The sequence below is a fragment of the Pteronotus mesoamericanus genome, unplaced genomic scaffold (assembly GCF_021234165.1).
Source record: "Pteronotus mesoamericanus isolate MK-2021 breed Mesoamerican mustached bat unplaced genomic scaffold, CSHL_Meso_final contig_56, whole genome shotgun sequence".
Classification (NCBI taxonomy): Eukaryota; Metazoa; Chordata; class Mammalia; order Chiroptera; family Mormoopidae; genus Pteronotus; species Pteronotus mesoamericanus.
In genome coordinates, this window is record NW_026555201.1 from 32,173,458 (window position 1) to 32,198,103 (window position 24,646).

A 24,646-nucleotide genomic window follows, 5' to 3' on the forward strand; every position below is an offset into this window, starting at 1 on the left:
TCATATTAAGTATGCATAAGATGAAGCTAAGTGTCAATACAGCTGTGAAAATGCTACAGCAGAGGGATGAAAGAAAGGAACATGACTTGCAAAACATAGACATAGCCAACCTGGTCTGAGAACAAACCCAATTCAAGAAAACTCAACCTCACAAGTATTTTGTGCTTTAGAAGAGCTCAGTATCAATTCCATAAAAACTCAATGTAGCTATGATAAAACAATGAGATTCTTTTTAAATTTTTATTTCTAATTGTGGTAAAATATACATAGCATAAAATGTGCCATCTTTTCTATTTTTTTAGATTTATTTACTTATTTACTTTTAGAGAGAAAGGAAGGGAGGGAGGAAGAGAGGGAGAGAAACATCGATATGCAAGAGATACATTGATCTGTTGCCTTACACGCCCCCAGCTGGCACCCTGGCCTGCAACCCAGGCATGTGCCCATCTGGAAATCAAACTGACGACCCTTCGGTTAACAGCCCAGCATCGATCCACTGAGCCACACCAGCCAGGGCCATCTTTTCTCTTTTTAAATGTACACTTCAGGGGTGTTAAGTACTTTCACATTGGACTTTTTAAAAACAATGCCCCATTTCTCCCCCAGTCCCTGGTAACCATTGTTATTTCCATCTCAATGAATTTGACTACTCTAGTACCTCATGTGAATGGAATCTGAGAGTATTTGTCCTTTTGTGACTGGCTTATTTCACTTAGCATAATTCCCTTAAGGTGCATACATGTTGTAGCATGGGTCAGAATTTTTTCCTTTTTATGGCTGCACAATATCCTAAAGTATAATATATCATGTTTTGTTTATCCATTGATCCCTTGATAGACACTTGAGTTGTGTTCATTTTTTGGCTATTGTGAACAAATGCCACTATGAAAATTGATATAGCAACATAAATAGCTCTTTGAGTCATTGCTTTCAGTTCTTTTAGGTATATAGTAGAATTACTGGGTTGTATGGTAAACCCACTTTAATTTAATCATCATACAGTTTTCCATAGCAGCTGTACCATTTTACATTTACACCAATGGTGCACAAGGTTCCAGTTTCTCCGCATCTTCACAACACTTATTGTCAGTATTTTAAGAAACAGTTCTTTTAATTTCCCAATTAGAGTTGACATATAATATTAGTTTCAAGTGAACAACATAGTGATTAGGCATTTATATAACTTACAAAATGATCATCCCAGTAAGTCTAGTACCCCTTGGACTCCATTCATACTTATTATAATATCGTTGACTGTATTCCCATCCTGTACTTTTTATCCATGTGACTGTTTTTATAAATGGCAATTTATACATCTTAATCCCTTCACCTTTACACCCATTTCCCCAGCCCATCTCCCTTCTGGCAACCATCAAAACGTTCTCTGTATCTATGAGTTTATTTCGGAATTTTTTTTTTTTTTAGATTCCACATTTAAGTGAAATCATATGGTATTTACCATTCTCCGTCTGACTTGTTTCACTTAGCATAATACCCTCTAGGTCCATCCATGCTGTTGCAAATGGAAAGACTTTGTTCTTTTTTATGGCTAAGCAATATTTATTGTACATACATACCACATCTTTATCCATTTGTCTATTGATGGACATTTAGGCTGCTTCCATATCCTGGCTATTGTAAATAATGCTTCAGTCAGCAGAGGGATGAATATATTTTTTTGAATTAGTGTTTTGGGTTTCTTTGGATGAGTACCTGGAAGTGGAATTTCTGAATCATTCTTTGTCTCTTGTTATAGCCTTTGTTTTAAAGCCTGTTTTGTCTGATATAAGTATTGCTACCTTAGCTTTTTGTTCACTTTCATTTTCATGAAATATCTTTTTCTATCTCTTTACTTTCAGCCTGTAGTGAGTTTGTTGTAGACAGCATATGTGAGGATCTTGTTTATTTGTCTGTTCAACCACCATATGTCTTTTGAAGTATTCAACCCATTTACATTTAAAGTAATTGTTGATAGATATGTAAGTTATTGCTATTTTATTATTCATATTTTTAATCTTTGTTTCTCTTCTAAAGAAGTTCCTTTAACATTTCTTGTAATACTGGTTTAGTGGTGATGAACTCTTAGAGTTTTTTATTGTCTGGGAAGCTCTTTATCTGTCCTTCAATTCTAAATGATAGCTTTGCTGGGTAGAGTTATCTTGGTTGTAGTTTTTTGCTTTTTATCATGTTGAATATTTCAGGCCAGTCCCTTCTGGTCTGGAAAGTTTCTGTTGAGAAATCAGCTGAGAGTCTTATGGTAGCTCCTTGTAGTTAACTGATTTTCTCTTGCTGCTTTTAAGATTCTCTCTTTATCTTTAACTCTTGGCGTTTTAATTATGATGTGCCTGGGTGTGGGCCTCTTTGGGTTCATCTTATTTGGAACTCACTGTGCTTCCTGTGCTTGTATGTTTATTTTCTTTGCCAGGTTAGAGAAGTTTTTTGTCATATTTTATTTTATTTTATTTTTATTTACAGTGTATATTCAATATTATTTTATATTCATTTTAGATGTACAACCCAGTGGTTAGATAATCATATACTTTACAAAGTGATCCCCCTATACTATCATTATTTCTTCAAATAGGTTTTCAGCCCCTTGTTTTCTTTCTGCCTTCCTTCTGGTACCTCTATGGTACAAATGTTGGTACACTTGTTGTGTCAGCAATATTGTAAACTATCCTTATTTAAATTTTTTTTTCCTTTGCTGTTGTCTTGTCTTCCAAATTGCTGATTCAGTCCTCTGCTTCAAGTACGCTACTGTTGATTCCCTCTAATGTATTCCTTATTTCAGTTATTGTAATCTTCATTTATGGCTCATTATTTTTTGTTTTCTACCTTCATTTTAATGTTTTCCATCTCTTTATTAATGTTCTGAGTTCATCTTCTCTTCCCCTAAGTTTTTTGAACGTCCTTATAACCAGATTTTGAACTCTATATCCTGGTCAGTTGCTTGTATTTATTTTGTTTAGTTCTTTTTCTGAAGTTTTGTTTTGTTCTTTCATTTGGGGAAGGTCTCTTTGTCTCTTTATTTTGGCTGATTCCCTGTGTTTGTCTTTATGTATAAGGTAGATCTGCTCTGTCTTCCATCTTGGTAGATTGATCTTATGCGGTAGGTGTCCTGTGGATCCTTGTAGCACAGTCTCCCTAGTCTCCTGATCCAGGTGCTTCAAGGGTGTCCCTCGTGTGGGTTGTGTGTACCCTTGTGTTGTAGTTGAGCCTTGATTGCTGTTGGTCTGTCAGCGAAAGGGATTGATCCTCAGGCCGATTTGCTGTGGAATGGCTGTGACTACATTGGATGCACTGTTTTGCAGTGGTTGATCCCATGGAACCTGATTCACTTTGGTGGGGCTCTGGGGCCTGCTGAGTCCACTCTTTAGGTGTATTATTTAGCTGTGGTGCTAACTGCGTGATATTCTGGTGTGACCTGAAGCTGGCCACTAAGCATGTTGGTTCTGGGGCCTTTTAGATGGGGCTCTGATGCAGGCTACTTCAGCCACTGTTTGTTCCTAGCCTGCGGCTATCCCGTTGGAGCTGCAAAGTGATCCCCAGATGACTGCTGCTTGTGGAGGGCTTAGACATGCCTGGGGAAGGCTAAACTGCAAACCAAGGCCGGCTGCCACGAGTGGTCAGCTTGGAGTGACTTAGGAAGAGTTATAGAGCACGCTGAGGTCAGTCACTGCTTATTTAGCATTTGTGAACCTTTGAAAGATTTTAGAAAAGTCCATATCTTGAGCACAGACTAGCCATTTATATGAAAGAAATTTTGAAGCATCTTGGGCTGGCCCACAGATTGGGTGGGGCAGGGCCTCAGGGAATCACCAGGGTGTAGCAGAGGTGGTTAGCAATGCTGATGGAGAGTCAGACCTGTTGCCCATCTGTGCCCACAGACTGTGTTGTGGGAGGGCTCAACACAGGAACAATGCTGTCTGCCAGCATTTCTTTTAGGGAGAAAGCTACCTCTCCATCTCTTTTCCTGAGCCAGACAATTCAGTTTGTCCCCTTATGTCCTTGGCATCTTTCCAGCAGCTGTCCCAGTGCGGGAGCTCAGAGCTAGTAATTCCATTTGTGGGGCCCTTTAAGATGAATGCCTGGGACTCTAGAAGCCCTCCTTCTCATTCAGCTGCAATCCCTGCTGGTTTTCACAGCCAAGAGTTATGGAGACTTCTCTTCCTGACACTGGAACCCTAGGCTGGGGAGCCTGGTATGAGGCTGAAAGCTCCTTGTTCCTTATGGGGAAATCTCCACAGCCAAGATATCCCTCTCATTTCTTAACCACAACACTGTGTTTGTGGGACTGGCTTGTTTTGAGTCTCCAGCTTTCCTAGACTCAACATGGCTTCTTTGTTATATCCTTAGTTATATGACTTCCGTTCAGCTAGTATTTGGCTGTTTGACAAGGATGATTGTTCTATAATTTAGTTGTAATTTTGCTGTGATCATGGGAGGAAGCAAGCACATCATTTACCAACTCCACCATCTTGACTGGAAGTCTATTTTCTGTTTTTTGATAGTAGTCATCCAAATGGGTATGAGGTGAAATGAGGTTTTTAAGAGATTGATTAAAGATCAAGAAAATTGAGGACAAAAACAAGCAACAAGATTTGAACCAGGGACAAAAACCAGAAGAGACATTAAGGAAAATCGAATGAGTGGCTTGGGGAACATAGGAGGCCATCACAGAGTTAAAGCAGTAAGAGGGGAAAAGACAGCTGTGGAGGATAATCAAAGCCATGCAGCATGTGAGGCCGAAAAAGAGGACAAAGATAGAACACAAGAAGGTTTTTCTGAAACAAGGGAAGAACTAAATCTTTGGTCACAAGGTTGCGCCATGTGCCTGGAAAAGCAGAGGGAAAATGGCCCTGGTCTAAAGCTTCAGCACTGTAAACTCCAGAGAGAAAAAGCAAGCCTTATGAAATGGAGATATCAAGTTGGGATCAGAATTCTGCACACCAACGTTCTTTACCATGAAATATGAGCAAGGTCCACAAACTTGTTAAAAGGAATAAGATTTTTAAAATAATATAAAATTATATTCATCATTTAAAAATATAATGTTAAAATAATATAATATGAAAATTTCAAATAATATTAAGCACTTATTTAGCAGTGAAGGCAATAAGCAGACAATCTTGATTTGAAAGAACTCAGGGTTAATATTAACCATGAGCATTTCTTGAGAAAAACCATCTTATGATGAAATTGACCCAAATACTTAAATCAAAATAACAGGCTCACCCTGGCTGGTGTGGCTCAGTGCATTGAGGACCGGCTTGCAAATGAAAAGGTTTCCAGTTCGATTCCCAGTCAGGGCACATGCTTGGGTTGCAGGCCAGGTCCCTGGTGGGGGGTGTATGAGAGGCAACCACACATTCATGTGTCTCTCCTTCCCTTTCTCCCTCTTCTCCCCTCTGTCTAAAAATAAATAAATAAAATCTTTAAAAAAATAACAGGCTCAGAAGTAGAAATTATATGGTTTAAAAAAACAGTAACAACAACAACAACAATAAACAAGGGTGAACATTCAAACCATTATAATGTAACTTTAAGACTAAAAAACTGGGAAGCAGGTGTTATTGTTACAGAAGCTATAAATTTTATGCACTTGGCAAAATAAAAATGATGTAAGCAAAAAAATGATGTAAGAGGTATGAGGGAAGGGAGAGGAGGTCATTAATATTAAAACATGCAATTTATGTCTTAAATCTTAAAAAAAAATTCTCAGCATTGATTCTTGCATGCGTGTGTTTTAAGTATTTAAACTGCAGGTCAGAAAGTCATTTAGTTTCTCTTCTTCTTTTTCTTCTGTTATACTCAAACAAAACTAAATAACCCTTAGGAAAAAAAACTGTTATTCTTCTGATAGTATATGTGCATAAAGACATGTCCAAAATTATGTCAACCTCCTGTAAATACGATGGGATATTGGATGATTTGTTTTCTTCTTTGTACTTTTTTGTGTTGCTTGAATCTTTAATAAGCCCGTATTTTTTATAAAAGCCATAAAATTATTCCTGTTAATATAAAATATTGGTCAGTGGTATTACCATTATTCTAATTGCTTCTTAGTCTTTTCTTAAAAAATTACAGTCTTGATAAACACCAGAACGTGTCTTTGGCAATAATTTTACAATTCACACCCAAGGTAATGGCAACTGCCAAAGCATGTGAGTGGAAAACATTAGCTATTCTAATGGGATACCTTTTGTCTTACTGCATTCATAAGTCAAATCAGTGACCTGGTGGGTGTTAAGCGCGATTGGCCTGTGATGCTGATGAAAGGAAGTATAGTAGTACATGAGAGATTTGCCAAAACTTTAGTTTTACAAATCTGGAGCAAGTCTATGCCCTAGCTGCCTTTCGGTGTCCCATATTATTTAAAAAGATACCTTAAATAATTTGCCTTGATCCCAAAAGAGAATCTAGGATAGTCACAGAAGTAACACTTCGCCCTGGGCAACACTATCCTGCCCCCAGATTGAAAGAATGAAGGCACGGGGGAGATTTCAGTTACTCAGTACAAGTTCTCACTTTGTAAACTATGAGATTGTCTCAGCACTATGCTGTACACCGGAAACTAACGCAACATAATATTGGATGTAAACTATGATTGAAAAATTTTTTTTTAATAAAAAATTAAAATTGAAAAAAGAAAAAAGAAAAGAAAGTGTAGCACTACAACGTGCCGCCATACAGATGTCTGAACCAGGAATGTGAAGACCTCAGTTTTAGTCCTGGCCTGACTAAATAATTTAGGGTATCTGGAGTCCTGGATCTCTGCACTTTGCTGCGGTAGACTTTCACTTTCCTGAATGTGCCATGTTCTGCCACAGGGCTTTTGTACGTGCGGTTCTTCCTGTACATACACCCTTTTCTTTCCCTCTCGCTGGGCTCCTTCCTATGTTCAGGGCTTAGCTTTAACCTCCTTCCTCTGAAAGGCCTTCTGTGTAACTGCGGGCACTTTCTCATTGCCTGTGTTGGGGATGTACATAGTCACTCACTAAAGGTCAGACTTCCTCAGTGGACTGGCCTCCGAGAGACTGGAATCCAGTTAGGACTGCAAGGTCAAGTTCTCGTTGCCCGTCCTCAACACACGCTTTCTCTTCCTCCTCCGGGCTCTGTCAGATGGCCGCGCTCCTCCCGTGGCCTGGACTGGAGCAGAGAGCTTGCCTCTCGTCTCTCCCTGCTGCCTTGTGACCTCTAAGTGTTTTTTTCTTCTCAGTGGGCCCCTTGGCTCCCGCTTCTGTTAGAATCTACACCTTTTACTGGTGACGTTCAAGTTTATCAGGAGAGTAGCTGTTCTCTGAGCTGTGGTGCCCTCCAGCATCAGCTAGTCCTGCAGGAGACTGTGTCACCCCTGTGCCCCCCGACCAGAGCTAGAGGGAACTGGGGCCCATGCAGCCTTCTTACACTCCCCGCGGCAACCCCCTGCTTGGCCTCTCTGGTGCAAGAGATGGAAGCGAAAACTGCAGGTTACAAAGCAGCATGAGGAATGCAATCCTAAATGTGTGATTTAGATCTGGAGGACTGAAAGGTAATAGATCGAATTATTATCAGTTGACTTCTTTGATAGGATTTCTAGTTATTTTTATTTTCTTATTTTCAAATGTTCTATAATAAATGCTGAATTTTCATAGATGCCGAATGGTATTTCTTAAGCCCCTATCTATGGCTTCCTACTGAACAGCCTCCAAGAAGCTTAGGAGAAATTGGCCCCTGACATTTGGAAATGTATGTCATTCTCCCAAAGTTTTTCATTTTCGCCCCCTCCTGATGTGTTTGCTTGTTCTCTTCACTTTGGTATCTTTCTCCTCCCCAGATGACCGGACAGCTGGAATCCCCCCACACATCCTCAACAGCTCCCCCTCCGACCAGCAGATTAACCAGCTGGCCCAGAGGCTGGGCCCTGAGTGGGAGCCCATGGTGCTGTCTCTGGGACTGTCCCAGAATGACATCTACCGCTGTAAGGCCAACCACCCCCACAACGTGCAGTCGCAGATGGTGGAGGCCTTCGTCCGCTGGAGGCAGCGCTTTGGGAAGCAGGCCACCTTCCAGAGCTTGCAGAGGGGCCTCCAGGCCGTGGAGGTGGACCCCTCAGTCCTCCAGCACATGTTGGAATGATGGTGTCTCCATCAGCCCGCTGGGGAGTGTGCCCCCAAGGCACATGTGCCCAGGGCAGGTAGTTTGTTTTTCTGTTTTTTCCGTGTGTGTGTGTGTGTGTGTGTGTGTGTGTGTGTGTGTGTTCTTTTTAATTGATTCTTAGATGAAAGAAGAAAACAGGATTTCTACTTGACATTACCCGAAGGGCCAGATTACTCAGATCTCCCACACTGGCTTTACAATTCATTGTTTTCAATTGCTCTAAAATTGCATTATTTTAATTGTTTGGGTTTTAATTGTGTGGTTGCCTTTTAATAGACTGGTAAACCAGAGTGGCTCAAAAATTATACTGTGTGCCCTGGCTGGTATGGCTCAGTGGATTGCACACCACCAGCCTGAGAGCCAAAGAGTCGCCAGTTCAATTCCCAGTCAGGGCGTGTGTCTAAGTAGTGAGCCAGGTCCCCAGTGGTGTGCAAGAGGCAACTGCACATTGATGTTTTTCTCCCTCCCTTTCTCCTTTCCCTTTCACCTCTCTCTGAAAAATAAATAAATAAAATCTTGAAAAAATTTTTAAAAAAACTACCGTGTTATCACATTACATGCAAGTGTCTTATACATAAAATATCGGCTTTTATGTTGCCTGGGAATGGAACTATCGACTTTGCTATTAATAATGATGATAATAAAAAGGAAATTACTATATGTAATGTGGCGCATTTGTGAGAAAGTGTCATTTTTATTCCCTCATTCTTGAATCGTATATACTAAGAGTGTAAATTTACAGTAGTCTGTTTTGGAACAGAATCATTAGTAACAAGAAAATAGTTACTTTCTTTAATCAAGATAAGTAGCTCGGGCAGGGTGTCTGCATTAAATTTAAGACACTGAAGCTCCCTGCAAAGACCAGTTCAAGTACCAGCATGTATGCCTGAGCTCTTCATCTTTAAAAGGTTGCTTAAGAAAGTCTTGTACCTTTTATTTAAAGGATTTAGTCTGGGGACTAAAGAGGGTGTGGCCTCTCCATTGAGCCCTAGTGATTGAAGTGTTGCGCCTTAAGGAGTATGATTTAGTCTTCTGCCTTTTTATTAATAATGCATATATGTCCAATGCTTTACTGTTTTAAAGACTTTTCATATATGGGATCTTATTTGGACCTCACAAAAATCCTATGAAGTAGTGGGGCAAGGGAGGTGAACCTCCGCCAGGGGGAGGTTAAGTGATTTGCCTGGGTGAACGAGCCAGAATGCGGGCTTGGCAGCGCTGCCTCTGTGTGCCCTTTCCCGCTGCTCCACGAGGCTTCTCTCCTCCTCTCTCACAAGCTCACTGAGGAAGCTCCAGGCCTGCTCTCTTCCTACGAGCAGAATTGCCTTGGATAAGTTATTTCACTTTTCTAAGGCTCTCAGTTTCCTCATTTGTAAAATGAGAAAGTGGTTGTCCCCACCTCCAAGACTTGGGGGATGATAAGGGAATAATTTCTGCTCATCTAGTGCCTGCCTGGCCCATAATTGCCTCTCAGGAAATGTGAGCTGCTAACTTGTTGCTGTGGCTGAACCTGGGTGCAGTTCACAGACAAAGCTGCATAGTGGAGGAAGAAGTGCTCGTACCATGCTTCTTAGTTTTATAATATGATGTGATTTTACTAAGCCTGTAAAGGGTCCAATCACGAGAGGGACGAGTGAGCATCCCCAGTTTGTGATCTGACCTTCTGAGTAATTGAAGAATCTATTTCTTAATCCTAACCTAATTCAGGATTTTTTAAAGGGGAAAATAATTGTACTTTTTATCTCTCTCCATTCTGAGGTCAAGTGTATAGAGTAGTAGAGTTGAATGTGAAGTGGGTGCTCAAAAAGATGACAGTGGTGTGTTGGTGACATCCTTTTGAATGTCTGATAACCACATTCCCTTCACTCAGAAAGGTCAGTTATTTCACAGTTCAGCAAACACTTAAGAAGAATGACCCACTGGCTTCATCAGCTCTAATTGTCCTTTTGAATGCCCAGCCATTAATTCATTATCTTGTAAAATTTTCATACTGTGGCCCCATCACTGTGTCCAGTGATAGACTATACTTCTATGGCATCTTCAATACACTGCTTGTCCTTTCGAACCTTGGACTTGTCATGTTGCTCTTTGTCCCTCTGGATTTACTAATAGAGGGTTCTTTGGCTTTTGCTCTCACCACATTTATGGATGAGTGAGTATAGCTCAGCTCTGCTGGGTCTGACTAGATGGCATTTTAGAAGTGGGTCAGATGATTAGCTAGGTCACCTTCCTGCCATTTGTAAGGAATCTGTCATGTTTAGAGATACTTCTGGGCTCTGTCAACAGTGAAGGACAAGTCATGACAGAGTGGCCCACGGTGGGCTGCCGGGGCCTTTAGAGATCTCTGACCCGCAGCCCTCCATGAGCAGGGTGTCTCTAGTGTCACGTGGCAGCTGCACCTGTGTGGACCTGCTCACATTCTTGCAGGAGATTTGCAGAATGGAAGAACAGAACTTCCAGATCACTGCCTCATTTCTACCTCTGGCCCCAGAGAGTGATGCTACATGACATCAGCCTACCTCCCAAGCAAAGAGTCCATGTGTGTTTGTGTGGAAGAAGACTGTACAATTTCAGAGATTGCTAACTCCCAACGAATGAGTTCAATCATGTGGCTGAGCATTTGCAGGCACTAACAAAGATTTTTAAAAAGTCTCTCTCCAGTTGGTTTAGTTAGGGTGTGTGTGTTTGTACATATTCATGTGCATGCACATGTATGTGTGTCCCCAAACTTTTTAAAAATTATAACTTTTATGAAATTTTTTCATCACAAAAATAGTACTATAGCAGTTTGAAAAAAATACCAATAAGCAAGAAGAAAAAAAACAAGAATTACCCCAGTCGCGCCTTCTAAAGGCGCGTAACTACAGTTACACCCCAGTTTTGGTCCCTGTCCTCTAGTTACCGTCTATGCCTGCATATTCTTTATATAACAAAAACTAGATTGTATTGTACATGCTGTTTTATAATTGGTTTCTTTTAGTTAACATATCTTTTCACATCAGTAAAGATTTTTCTGTACCAGTGATTGTCGACATTCTTTGTGTTTGGAGAACTCTTTTAAGTCCTGTAAGTTTCGGCAGCATATTTGAAGAAATTAAAAGACACTAGCTGCTACGTATAACAATGGCTTTCACTGTCAAAACGTTTGCCTGACTCCCTGTTTACATCCTGTCATCACTTGAGTCAAGCTGTTTATTGCCGCCACTGTGTACTTTTATATCCTCAAAAAACAAAGTTGAGCACATTCCTGTAAACATTCTGGGCTCTTCTGAGCTTTTTATTCTCTTCCTTGCAGCAAGATGCCCTCTCCACTGCATTGTGTAATCCACTCAGCTCGGTATTCCAGTTCCGTAGAGCGTGTGTCTGGCGGGGGGGAGTAAAATCGTCCCTATTGATCCAGACTTGGGTGGCATACCATAGATGTCTGTGTGGCTGCTATTCCACACCATCATTTTTAATACCTTTCCAGTATCTGTATGTGCCATGACTTGCTAAACACTTCCTAGCAGATTATATGGATCTTCAGGTGGTTTTTGCTTTTTGCCTATTATAAAGTCATGTAAAAGAAGTCATTGTTGTCAAATCTTTACATTCACCAGAGGTTACAGTGAACTGGATTCCTCTTTTGCTCAGTTTGAAAGATATTTAAATTTTATTATCAATTAGTTTTTATTACATCGCAAACCATCCCATCATGGATTGGCTTAAAACTTAAGCACACAATTCTGGGAGCTGGCTTGCCTGCTCTGCTCCGGGACGACTCAGTGGAACTCTCCTCGGCTCCCCCGAATCTGAGGTGGGCTGGCTGAGGCTGGGTGATCTAGATGGCCTCACTTGCTTGACTAGCAAGTGATGTGTTGTTGCCAGTCTAGGTCACACACCTCTACTCATAAAGTTTGCCCACTTTTTTCACTGCTGCGGTGGAGACAGGGGTTCCATGGGCAGCAAGAAGTCAAGCTCCAGTATGCAAGCAAGCTTCAAGCCTGTGTTTGCATCCCTTTTTGTGAATAACCTGTTGGCCAAAGTGAGTCCCAAGAGCCAGTGTGTGATGGCTCTGCCTGAGGGCTTGGAGAGAGGGAAGGGAACAACTTGGATCCATTTTTTGCAATCTACCACAGCCAATATTTGAAAATGGAAGTTTCTGGGATTTATTGAAAAACGAAACTTGGCTAATCTGGATCCCCCTCTTCACGTTGCAATAACTGGCAGGCCCATTCCAGCGTGACACCGTCCCAGCCGTCTACAGAATGCAGCTCCTTTCCTTTCCCCTGTCTTCTGCGTGTCCTGCTCAGCCCCACACTCACGTACATTTGTGGTCTCTGGGCATTCAGCCTTGAAGAGTCTCAGCCTAAACTTGAAGTGGAATTGCCCAGTTTCAAGTTACACATAGTTTTAAACACTACTTTGACTCTCTAAAACTTTCAAAAAATTATTTAAAAATCTACTTTTACTTGAGCAAAATAAAGAGGATTAGTTTTAAATGCCAATCAGTTCCCCCAGACTTCAGCAGCCCACTGTGGACACAGACACACAAACACAACACAACTGAGGCAATAGAATGAGTCTGTCTTCATCCCTTTCTCTGGGTGATTCCCCAGAAGGGGTAGCTTGGGAAAGGGACTCCCCTCATTCAGTTATTCAGAAGACACTTATTGAGAAGTCACTCTGCAATGCGGGGAGGCAAAAAAAAAAAAAAAAAAAAAAAAAAAAAAAAAAAGCAATGAACACACAGTCCCAGTTCTCCAGGAACTCAATACTTGGTCAACGAGTCTGACATGGCTCTCTATTTACTAATAATGCAATGAAGTCCACACCTGTGTGCTGAGTCTACAGGAATGCGGAAGAAATGATTCATTCTGCCTTCTTCAAAGGTGAGAGGCGTATGGAATACTCACACAACCTCCCTCATTTGGGCAAGTTACTCCATCTTTCTGTCCCAGCATCTCCTATATAAAATGTGTACAATAACAGTACCCAACTGTGGTTACAATGAGGAGCCCACAAGATAAAAGCTTAGAACAGTGCTTGGCACTGACCAAAAAAGTTTTGTTAAATTGTTGAGCTGAATTATTTTAGCTATCCGAATTTCTCTAATGGTCTTCCCCACTATCAGGGCCCTGAAAGGTGTGGGGGTCAGAATCACCTTTTCTTGCTGTGAATTATGGTATAGAAATATGAAGTGCATGGTCCCTGAGTACTTTTACCAGGACTCTAAAGAATATGAACTGGAAGGCACTCTTCAGGGCATATTCAGAATTGGGATGGGATTCTGATCTAATACCTGTCATTCAATAAAAATCCCTACAGTCATCAAACAAATTCTTGCTGATTGCAGAACAGTCAGCAAGCTACTAATTTGTGTGAACTACCAGAGATACAAAGATAAATAAGACATAGTTTCTGTCTTATAGAATATCAGCCCGCTGGGGAGACATATATAACAACCAGCAATTATGATATTATTCGGCCAGCACAGAGGGGGGAGCAGTTAAGTAGGAAACAGAGGAGGTGACACTAACTGAACTTTGTAAGTTCTGTCCAAGTTAGTATATTGGTCCCTTTGGGGCACATTAATGCCTATGGACAGAAGAATTCAACTTAATTTATTTTACATCCAACTTGACAAATGACACTTCTTGCTGTGTGTGGGTCTACAAGATGCCTCCGATATGTTGTGTCAAAGCAATTTAGAAACTAAGAGAATCTTATTGATAGCCCGAGTGGCCAACATTACCCCATTCTGTACATCAAGACAACAGTGACATTGAGGAGCATGTGGTTCATTCCTCCACAGTGGAATCAGATCAGGTGTCAGGTTGTAGATGACAGGCATATTTTGGGGTTCTTTGTGCCATCCCCAATTCTTAGTTCTTCCTCCAATAGCCCTACAGAGTACATTTGGATGATGCTAGCATACAGGGAATGTTTTCAGTGTAACAACTGCCTGTTTATTTCTTGGAACTGTAAACAGCTTAAAAGAACAGGAATGTCTATCTTGTTGACATTGTTTATATAGGAAAGTTAAAGTCTTACACAGTTCAATGAACCAATTAAGTCTTGTCTGTTGAAATTATGCAAAATATATGGCAATAATTCTGAAAGCTACTATTAATTCAAAATTATAGACCATGAAATTCAAGTTTGAGTACTTAAAAAGAAAAATAAACAAGCCCAACATCTTCATAACACATTTCCATTTCATTTTCAGTTTCCATCCCTAGCCAATGCTGTTTTGGCATCAGATTATATTTTTAATTTTTATTTTATTTATTTACTTTTAGAAAGAGAGGAAGGGAGGGAATAAAAAGGAGAGAAACATCAATGGGCTAGAGATTTGGTTTTCTCTTGCATGCCCCCAACCTGGCCTGAAACCCAGGCATGTGCCCTGTCTGGGAACTGAACGAGCAACCTTTAGGTTCCTAGGCCAGCACTCAATCCACTGAGCCACATTAGCCAGGGTTAGATTACATTCCTAATGGAGAATATTTGTGGAAAATATCAGTAATGGTCTGAGGGTTTGTGTCCTCCCAAAATTCATGTGTTGAAATCCTAACCCTTAGAGGTGAGGGTATCAGGAGAGGAGGCCTTTGGGGGTGGTAAGGTCATAAGGGTGGAGACGTTGTGAAGACCCCACAGAGATCCACAGCCCCCTCCACTATGGGAGGACACAGCGAGGAGGCATCAACTAGGAACCAGAAGAGGGCCGTCACCACAACATGACCATGCTGGTGCCTTGATCTTGATCCAGCCTCTAGAACTGTGAACAATGAGTTTTTATTGCTTATAAGATACTTAGTCTGTGGTATTTTGTTACAGCAGCCCCAACACACTAAGGCAATATCAAATGGCTTAAATGTGATCAAATAATTACTCGTCTTTCTATTGGTGGCATATAACCTCCTTGTCAGCTTCTAGGAGATGGACTGTTTTAATCAGAGCTTTGCTGATACCAAGGTGTGTGGTATGCCTTACAGCTCATCGCTGATCCTAGGAGACAGAGTACCTACAAAGGAAGAAACGGAGGAAGGCCTTTCATAGACTGGTGGTGAACTTGGTGCTCCTGGTTGTGTCATGGCCAAGGATGAGGGTGATTTGTCTAGGGAGTATTTTTTTTTTGAAGACCCAAGATATCTGTCATTGAAGTGGTTCTTATTTATTCGGGGGGCAAGGATCCCTTTAATTATGTGAAAAAGCTGTGGAACCATTCTTTAGAAAAATGTACATGCATGCAACACACACACATGTGCACAAACACTTGGCATATAATTTTTTTTTCTTGGTCCATTCAGCTTTATTTCTAATTTTAAAAATGAGCCCAACGGGTGATTTCATTCCCACGAGTTAACTAATAAGATAAAAGTAATAAAAGGAAAGCATTGCCCAATTCAAGGACTTACGGAATCCACACAGGTCTATCGGTGAATGGTGGGTGTGGATTCAGTGCAATTTATTTTGTTACCTTTTTGTATCCTCTATAGATGAAATGGGATACTCTTTTAAAAATTAAGTTTGTACCTTTTTATCCACTGAAAGAAGAGCCAGAAAGTGCTTTGGGACCTCTGGAGGGAACTGTCAATTTCTCAGCATAGTCTTAGTCCTCAGCATTCCCTGATGGGTCTCCCTGGGGGTAGGACCTCCTGGGTCATTGCCAAGTTCCCTCCCTCCCTTCCTTCCTCTATTATTGACACTATTACAGATGTCCCCCATTTCCCCCCCTTTTGCCCCCTCCTGCCAGCCCATCCCTGCCAGCCTTCACCACATTGTCTGTGTCCGTGGGCTATGCATATATGCATATGCGTTCTTTGGCTAATCTCTCCTAGTCACCCCACTCCCCATCCCTCTGACATTTGTCAGTCTGTTCCATTTATCCACTGGCATATAATCTTTAGGGGATTCCCAGTACACCTGAGTCCAATTCACTCACCCTAAGAATCTTGTCTGTATGTTATAAGGGGGCCTCTGGCACCAGGCTTCATTAGCATCTAGGCTTAACTGGTCATTTTTTGGTTTTGTGGAGTATTTGTAGGCCTTGTACCCAACAGAATGGAGCCACTTAGATTGCTTTTGGATTTCACTAGGATGTAAATCCTGGAATAAAGAGCAAGCCAGGTACTGGAATAAAGGTGAAGCCACTTGTGTAAACTCTGATCTTTATAGGGCTGGTCACAAATTTTTTGCCCTATGGGAGGGCATGCTGGGAACCCTCTTCTACCTACCTCTTGGAAAGGTAAGAGCTTGTAGATATGCAATATACAACAATCTAGCTTCTAAGGAGCACCCTGCCTTCACCCATCTCTTTAAAATCAGAGATCCTACACTGGAAAGGACTGAATGTGCCTACCACTCCGGGGGTAATTCATTTCAGGGAGAAATTGTATAGAGTCACATCTACTTTATATATTGGAAAGTTACTTCCAACAACATCTTTTTGTTTAACCATCCGCTTGAATCAAGTTTCTGTCAGCCCCTGGGAGTAGTAATTATATTCTGCTCTCAAACTGAGCTCCGTGTTGGCTTTCTGCTGAGGGAGTGGACCTTCTTGTTGTCTGTTGTCTATTATCAAGAGTTCTTTTGTCACTTACTATTGTTAGATGCAGATTTTCCAATGGACACTATCTTTGAGGCTAAAAATAAACCCTCTGTCACAAGTCCCCTCTTTATGAGAGTGTGAAAGACAAAATACACCAGCCAATTATAGATATAATTTTATTCAGGCTGTTGCAATAGAGGGAACATTTTTTTTTTTAATGGGGACTGTCTCAAAGAAAAGGAAGAAAGCATGTGTTTTATAGAAGCAAGTACACAGGGAGTCATCCAGAAGTTTTACAAGGAATCATGAGAAAGGATGGAGGTGGGTCTTATCTTAGAATATGGGAAGGCTGGGTTGTCCTTTGAGGTGGTTAGCTGTTTCTTGGAATAGGAAAGCATGAGGGGATTTCTTAACCAAAACTACTTTCTTGGAGCACAGGACTCAGAAAAAATTTAACATTCTCGAAAGTCATATCTTCCCTGACTTTTAAAAATCTAAAGCACATTTTTGAAAGAATTTGTTTTTGTAAGGTTTGCTATGAGATAAAATCAAAATCCTGGCATTTTGACAGCCTGTTCTATAAAAGACACTTAAAACTAGCTCTTCATTTAATTTAGATAAAGAAAAACAAACAGCCTATATGATTAACGCTGAACAGAAGGGAAAGAAAGAAAGCTGTTATGACCTTCCCAGAGACCTACAGAGCCCAGGGAACAATTTTCCATTTGGACCAATCACGGAAACCCTTTCTTCTGAGTCTTAGAGAAGTTAATTTAACATATATTTTGAGCACCTGCTATGTGCCAGGCATGGACCTAGGTACCAAAAATACAGCAGTCAATGCAGCAGTCCAAGCTTTCTCCCCCCATGGAGCTCCTTGCTATGGAAAAAGAAGGCAGCCAAGGGAGGGGGCAAGCCAGGGGAAGGAGTGGTGACTTTTAAGGTCAGTCAGAGAAGGCTTCAGTGAGAAGGGGGCCTGAGTCAAAACCCAAAGGAGGTGAGAGAGGGAACCATGCTGAGGCCCCAGAGATCATTCTGGGTGGAGGGAAGAATAAAATGTGAAGACTTGAGATGGGGGCTTTTGCCAAGTTTTCAAGGAATAGCAAGGAGGTCAGAGCGGCTGCAGTGCAATGGGCAAGAGGGCAAGTAGTAAGGGCTGTGGTCAGAGAGCTGTGGGGAGCAGGGAGTAGAGGGTCTGCGGTCCTGGTAATGACACTGGCTTTTACTCAGGGTGAGAGGCGAAGCCGCTGGATGGTTTTCAGCAGCGGCACGCCATTGTCTAACTTATGTGTTCAAAGGACCGCTCCAGCTAATGTTTTAAGAGGACTGAGGCAGGGAAATAGTGAAGAGGCTACTGTACCGATCTTGAGAGGACGGGGGCTTGGATCAAGATGGTCATGGTGAAGTGTATTGGGTGGGTGATGTGCCGCTCAGTTCCCTTCAGGAATGAAATATTTATTCCTTCAACATCTGGGAAGTCTCCAGCTAATAGCTTTTGGCTGTCAGCCCTCTTCAAAGTTGCCTCCTTTGAAGAGAACTGTCTTGCCCAATGGCATTCCCTCTTCTCAGGGCAACCTGTATCCAGTGACCAGCTGGTGGGGGGTTTAGTGGCCTGGCCTCTCACCGCGGCTCAGCCAACTCCTCTGGGCCATCCCAGCTCAGAGCTCCCGTGGGGTCAGCTCAGGCCGTCTGGCATGGCCACCTCACAGGGCAGGCCTGTCCCTCCCCTTCCACAGGCATCGATCCTCTTGCCCATTAGCTCATAACGGAATTGGCTTCCAAGGGAACACCTGTGACATAGGTGGTAAGTAGTGATCAGGTTCTAAATATATTTTGAAGGTAGATCCTAATGGATTTGCTGATGGATTGGAGGTGATGTTAAAATGGAAAAAAAAAATCAATTCTGAAACGCAAAGATTTTTGTCCTAAACAAATAGAAGGATGGAAACACAATTAACTGATATGAGAAAGACCATGTGAAATGCAGGTTTTGAGGTGGTAGGGAGAAGGTAGGGAATGTGTTAGGAATAAAAATGAACGGTTAATATTCATGCAGGTAAAAGATCAAATTTCATTCCTAGGGAGCACATTTTTTGACTTTGAGTACTCCCAACATTATACAGTTTTAGATAGAATCTACCGTAGCAGACATCTCATTTGAGAAATATCTGAGCAATTAAGCATAAAAAATGTGCATACATGCACTCAGTCATTACTCAGTGGTTGCTAATTCATAAAGACACAGAGAGTCCAGGTGGTTCTGTAAGAGAACGAAGTCACACATTGGCATATCCAGCAGGATATGTGTCAAGAAGTGCTTTTTCTCTACAAGGCCTTTATAATTCATAGTACAGTAAGGAGCTCACATAAGATGTTGAAAAGTAAAGCTGATTACACACCGCGTACATCACATACCTAGACAATAACCCCAAGGCAACATGAATGTAATCACAGTGATATACACCACCTAGTGCAGGTACAGTTCAGAGAAAATTCACAGTAAAGAGAAAGTTCACTGGGGAACAGTTGTTAGGACATGAATCTTGGGTTGGGGTGTGACAGAAGTGTGGAGTAGGTAGAATGGCTGGGAAAGGGTATTTCTAGAACACTGGGGAAGGTGAGAGGAGGCCCAGAAGTGGGGGTGGCTAAGATAGATACTGAGAACAGTCGTGATGAGCCTGCGTCCCAAGCAAATTACATCAATGTGGTAAAGTGGGGAAGGTCTTCAAAACCAGTCCATGAACTTGGATTTCACCTTTGAGATTACCAAGAGAACAGAGGAAGTCTCAAAACATTTAAGGTGCCAATGTGCATTGTGAATCTCCAAAATGGAAACGTGAAGTATTTCCCAAATTTATTTGCGATTGGAAGCTTTTTTCTATGATACCGTCTATGAATATCTTTGTAAAGATTTGTTCTGTGGACACAATGAGACAGAGGACACTCAACCTTGGAGTGTGCTGGGAAAACCAGTGACTCAAAGGTTCCAAAAATAACCAAGATTTTTAAAGGGCAGAACAGTACGTTGGGTGGTGTACAAACAGCATTAACTTATTTCCATCCTCTCATGATTCATCCTCATGGTAAGCAGCACATTATGGATCACTTGGAAAGAGACTTGTGGTTTTCTGGAACCTTCTTTGCCTTCTTTCATGATTGATAACTCCACTGCATTTTTCATCATATGATTGTTGTATCCTTGCAAACATCTTCCTGGCTTGGCATCACACTGCACTTCGTTGAAGCAAAGGGTTGTATTGCCTTGCCTTCAGCAGGCAGTGGGCACTCTCTGGTCATTGTCAGATGCCAGGTGGCACCTGTAAGACAAGCAGGAAGGAACTGGTCTTGCCCCGTAACAGCAGCCCCAAGCCAGGAAGGCCCTATCGATAGCCCCAGGCCCTTTCTGGCTGTCCTCATTCTTGCCAGAACTTTCTATATCTTTGCTGTGTTCTCTTTTGGATTCTCATTTCCTTACTCTTGTACCCCACACCCCAAACTAAGCCACTGGATAATTGAACTTGACTCTCATCTTCCCTTCCTTCTGTTTTTTTATTTTTATGCTTTTTCTTTTATTTTTTACTATTGTTCTATTACAGTTGTCCCAGTTTTTCCCTCTTTTCCCTCCTCCATCCAGACCACCCCCCGCTCCCACAGTCAATCCCCACACTGTTGTCCATGTCCGTGGGTCATTCATATGTGTTCTTTGACAGTCCCCTCTTTCCACCATTATCCCCCTCCCCCTCCCTTCTGGCTGCTGTCAGTCTGTTCCATGTTTCCATGTCTCTGGCTTACCTCACTTAGCATAATATTGTCCAGTTCTATCCACGCTATTGCATAAGGTAGAGATTCTTTCTTTCTTTCTTTCTTTCTTTCTTTCTTTCTTTCTTTCTTTCTTTCTTTCTTTCTTTCTCTTTCTTTCTCTCTCTCTCTCTCTCTCTCTCTCTCTCTCTCTCTCTCTCTCTCTCTTTCTTTCTGCTGCATAGTTAGTATTCCATTGTGTAGATGTACCACAGTTTTTTGATCCACTCATCTTCTGATGGGCAGGCACTTCGGCTGTTTCCAGCACTTGGCTATAGTAAATAGTGTTGCTATGAACATAGGGGTGCATACCTTCTTTAGAATTGGTGTTTGGGGATTCTTAGAGTATAGTCCCAGAAGTGGAATTTCTGGGTCAAAGGGCAGTTCCATTTTTAGTTTTTTGAAGAAGTTCCATACTGTTTTCCATAGTGGCTGCACCAGTCTGCATTCCCAGCAAAAGTGTACTAGGGTTCTCTTTTCTCCACAACCTTGCCAGTGCTTGTTTGTTGACATTAATGATGGCCATTCTGACTGGTGTGAAGTGGTGTCTCATTGTGGTTTTAATTTGCATCTCTCTGATGGCTGGTGATGCTGAGCATCCTTTCATATGTCTATGGGCACTCTGTATGTCTTCCTTGGGGAAGAGTCTCTTCAGGTCTTTTGCCCATTTTTTAATTGGATTGTTTGTTTTCCTGATGTTGAGTTATACAAGTTCTTTATATATTTTGGAGATTACCTTTGTCAGATTTATCATTGGCAAATATGTTCTCCTATACAGTCAGTTATTTTGTGGGTTTCTTTAGCTCTGCAGAAGCTTTTCAATTTGATGAAGTCCCATTTGTTTATTTTTCTTTATTTCCCTTGCCCTAGTAGATATATTGGCAAAAATATTGCTATGTGGGATATCTGAAATTTTACTGCCTATGTTTTCCTCTAGGACTTTTATGGTATCGTGACTTATATTTAAGTCTTTTATCCATCTTGAGTTTATTCTGCTGTATGGTGTAAGTTCATCATCTAGTTTCATTTTTATTCATGTATCTGTCCAGTTCTCCCAACACCATTTACTGAAGAGGCTGTTTGTGCTCTGTTGTAGGCTCCTGCCCCCTTTGTCAAATATTAATTGACCATAGAGACATGGGTTTATTTCTCAGCTCTCTATTCTCTCCCACTGATCTTCATTCTGTTTTAAAAATACCTGAAAATAGCTTGTTTGTTTTCCCATTGGGGCTTACAGCAAGCCCTAGCAGTAGCTCCCAACCAGGAGCGGTCCCATATCCTCCAGCCCTCTACCGTTCGGCATTTTGCAAACATGTGGAGGCATTTTGTGCGTGCTGGGGCGGTGTCAGTCATACAGTAGGGGCGCGGCGGATAGCACCCTTGCTGTGAGGTGGGCCTGGGCTGGGGGCATCAAGCACCCTGCTGTGCGTACAGTAGCCCTACGCAAGGAAGAGCGGCCTCACCCAAAAGCCAGTGCCCAGGGAGGACTGCTATATGTTTCCTGAACTCCAGTCATTTGAGTACCTTTTTGATAATTTCCAATGTCTTTGCCATCATTAGTTTAATATTTTTCTTTGAATTAACTCACTTAAAAATTCTGTACTCTGAGCAACGGTATGTTTTAAATAATGGGTCAATATTAGTATTTCTATATTTTATAGTACCCATAATAAGTATAAATACCTAACACCTTATATATAATATTCTTCATTAGTGATATACACATGAGGTTTGGGAACCCTGGGTCTGTTCATGGCCACATGTCCTGCTGAGTTTCCAAGTTTCCAGTGGGATCATCAGCCTTACACACATTCTCTCTTCGGAACTATGGAGGTTTAACAAGTGCACCTGATAGACCCCTTCGTATGGGCCTTATGAGGCAAAGCCAACATGTATAATGTCCCATAAGGTCATTTGTTTTACATACAGAAGTCTGTTGCACTGGCAATGACAGCATCCTCGACCCAAGCCAGCTGTCTCTTTGCTGGTTGCAACGTCAGAGGATAAAAGTTTGGGCAGACCTGTGTCTTGGGCTCTGACCTTTCCTAACACAAAGTCTGGCACATGCTTCATGGTTAATGAAAGTCTCAGTGAATGAATGAAAGCACCATGAGACAAACAATGGAATACTATATACTCTACTGTCACTGAGTCAAAAAAGTCTTGCACACATATTGCTTGGGAAAATTCTGCACCTTCTTTGTGGTTTAGTTTCCTTACCTCTAAAACAGAGATAATAGTTACCAACCTCACAGCACAGTTATGAAGAGTCAATAAGATACTATTTGTAAAGTGCTTAGAACAGGGCCAGGCATAGAATAAATGTTATAAAAACACTTGATAATGAATGAATGGTGCCTGTCTTGTACTTAGGTCTTTAATTATTTGCTGAAAGAGCTAACCAACAGATGCTGGGCCATAATGTTCCTACACTCCACATCCCAGATGGTCAGCTGTTCTGGGTCAGCAGAACATCCCGGGCTCCAGGGCAGGGGTCCTGCCTCGGTTCCCAGCACAGATCCCTAACAGGTAACTAGGGCGATGCTCCCCCTCCTCAGATGCAGGCCGCACAGAGATTTTACCTTGGTATTTCATAAGGCAATGCTAGACCATGTCCAATTCACTAAACTCCTATTCCATCTCAACTGACTCACTCCACAGGAACACCACATTCACAAGCAATGAGCATAGAAAGGTGGGGAAGGGGAGACAGGTGGGGAGGAAGCAGCACTGATGGAGCATCTGTTATGAGCCAGGTGCCTGGATGGTGATTTCAAGTATCTTGTCATTTAATCCTCTGACCATGTTAAGAGCCAGGGTTTTGGGCCTATTTCCCTTATGTCCCAGATCACACATCTGATACTCAAACTAGTTGACTAACACAGCCAAGGTCATTCACTAAAGGACAAAGCAGTGCTAAAATTGGAGCTCAGGCCCATCAGAGTTGTCTTTTGTAAACCCCTGAGGGCCTCTGAATAGCTATGTCAGCTTCAGAACAAAATATTTCCAGCCCACCTGCTGGATTTTTGCTGTCAGCACCTCTCTCCCCTCATTACTGCAGAGAATAAGAGAGTGCCATGCATAAAATAGATAATCTTTAATAGCTCCTGCTTGCCACTAGCCAAAAAAGTCATGTGAAATAGCACAGCAAAGTGAAGTTGCAGTGATTGCCCCCTGGGATTTCGTCAAAGCCAAGATAATGCTGGCGGAGACAGTCTGCGGGCATCGGGTTTTGAATGGAGTGTCTGTCTTGTTGGCTTAAGGAAAAGAGCTCCATTCATAACCTTCTCCTGATAGCCTTTTGCGTGAAAAAATGTAGGAAAAGCCAGATTCTCCAGGAGAAGAGGCCTGTTCCCTTTCTCTGAGTGGGAGATTCTGTGTCCTATTTCTCAGAACACTGATGTTTAAATAAGTGGTTTAAATTTTCATTCTCCCACAATTATGAGGGCAGTACTAGGAGGTTGTGTCTCTATCTGAGTGTTCTGGGGAGTATTCTGACTTTAGCCAAATGAAACCTGAGCTCCTTCCTGACTTCACGGAAGAATCCTCTTTGTTCTCTATCCCCACCCCAACGCGGATTCCAAAACTGTTTCCAAAGTGCAATGTCATTAGCCTGCTCTACCCACTGGGGAATAATCCTCTGTGCTTTATTGATGACTGTACTGCATCCTGCCTCCCAAGAAGCTAATTTTGTTAAATCATTCACTGGATTGAGAAATGTCCTATCATTTGAATTTGTTAATCCCAACAAAGATTATGTGAGGTCGCCCTGCGTCAACCTGAAGTTTGGGCTCTGAAAAGTAAAAACCTGAGGAGCTTCCTTCTCAGCCCCATTGTCCGTGAACAAAATAGATCTCTAACCCTGGGGGCCTCCCTGGTATGACAGGGCTTGCTTGGGCAGTCATGGCCCCATTAATCAGGATTCACGGTGAGGGCATCGGGTACAAACCCGTCTGTGTGCGTCTTAACTGCCGGAGTCTGCAGGCACAGTTGGCAGCTCTAGGAGCCTCTTCCCTCCGTTTCCAGTTGTTGATGTCCCATATCAAGCCACCATGGTTTCCTCTTGTTTCTCCAGCCTCTGCATCTCACTTTGCCACTTCAAAGTTTCCTGCACTTGCCTGGTTCATTCATTCATTCATTCATTTAACAAATCATTTTTGTAATACTTCTTATGTGCCT

At 41.9% G+C, this 24,646-nt stretch overlaps 1 protein-coding gene across 2 annotated transcripts in view; it reads left to right on the forward strand.

Annotated features, from left to right (window-relative positions):
- Positions 1-24,646, forward strand: part of CRADD (CASP2 and RIPK1 domain containing adaptor with death domain) — a 237,579-nt gene that overhangs the window by 176,167 nt on the left and 36,766 nt on the right. Inside the window, exon 3 of one of the 2 annotated variants that reach the window (XR_008529686.1) lies at positions 7,817-8,176. Coding sequence is in view for 1 of the 2 variants with exons in the window: in XM_054580214.1 (XP_054436189.1) it covers positions 7,817-8,118 (302 nt within the window). In the remaining variant the exon portion in view is untranslated. Of the gene's footprint in view, positions 1-7,816; positions 9,031-24,646 lie in introns of those variants that run through there. The other variant, XM_054580214.1, reaches the window with a different exon arrangement.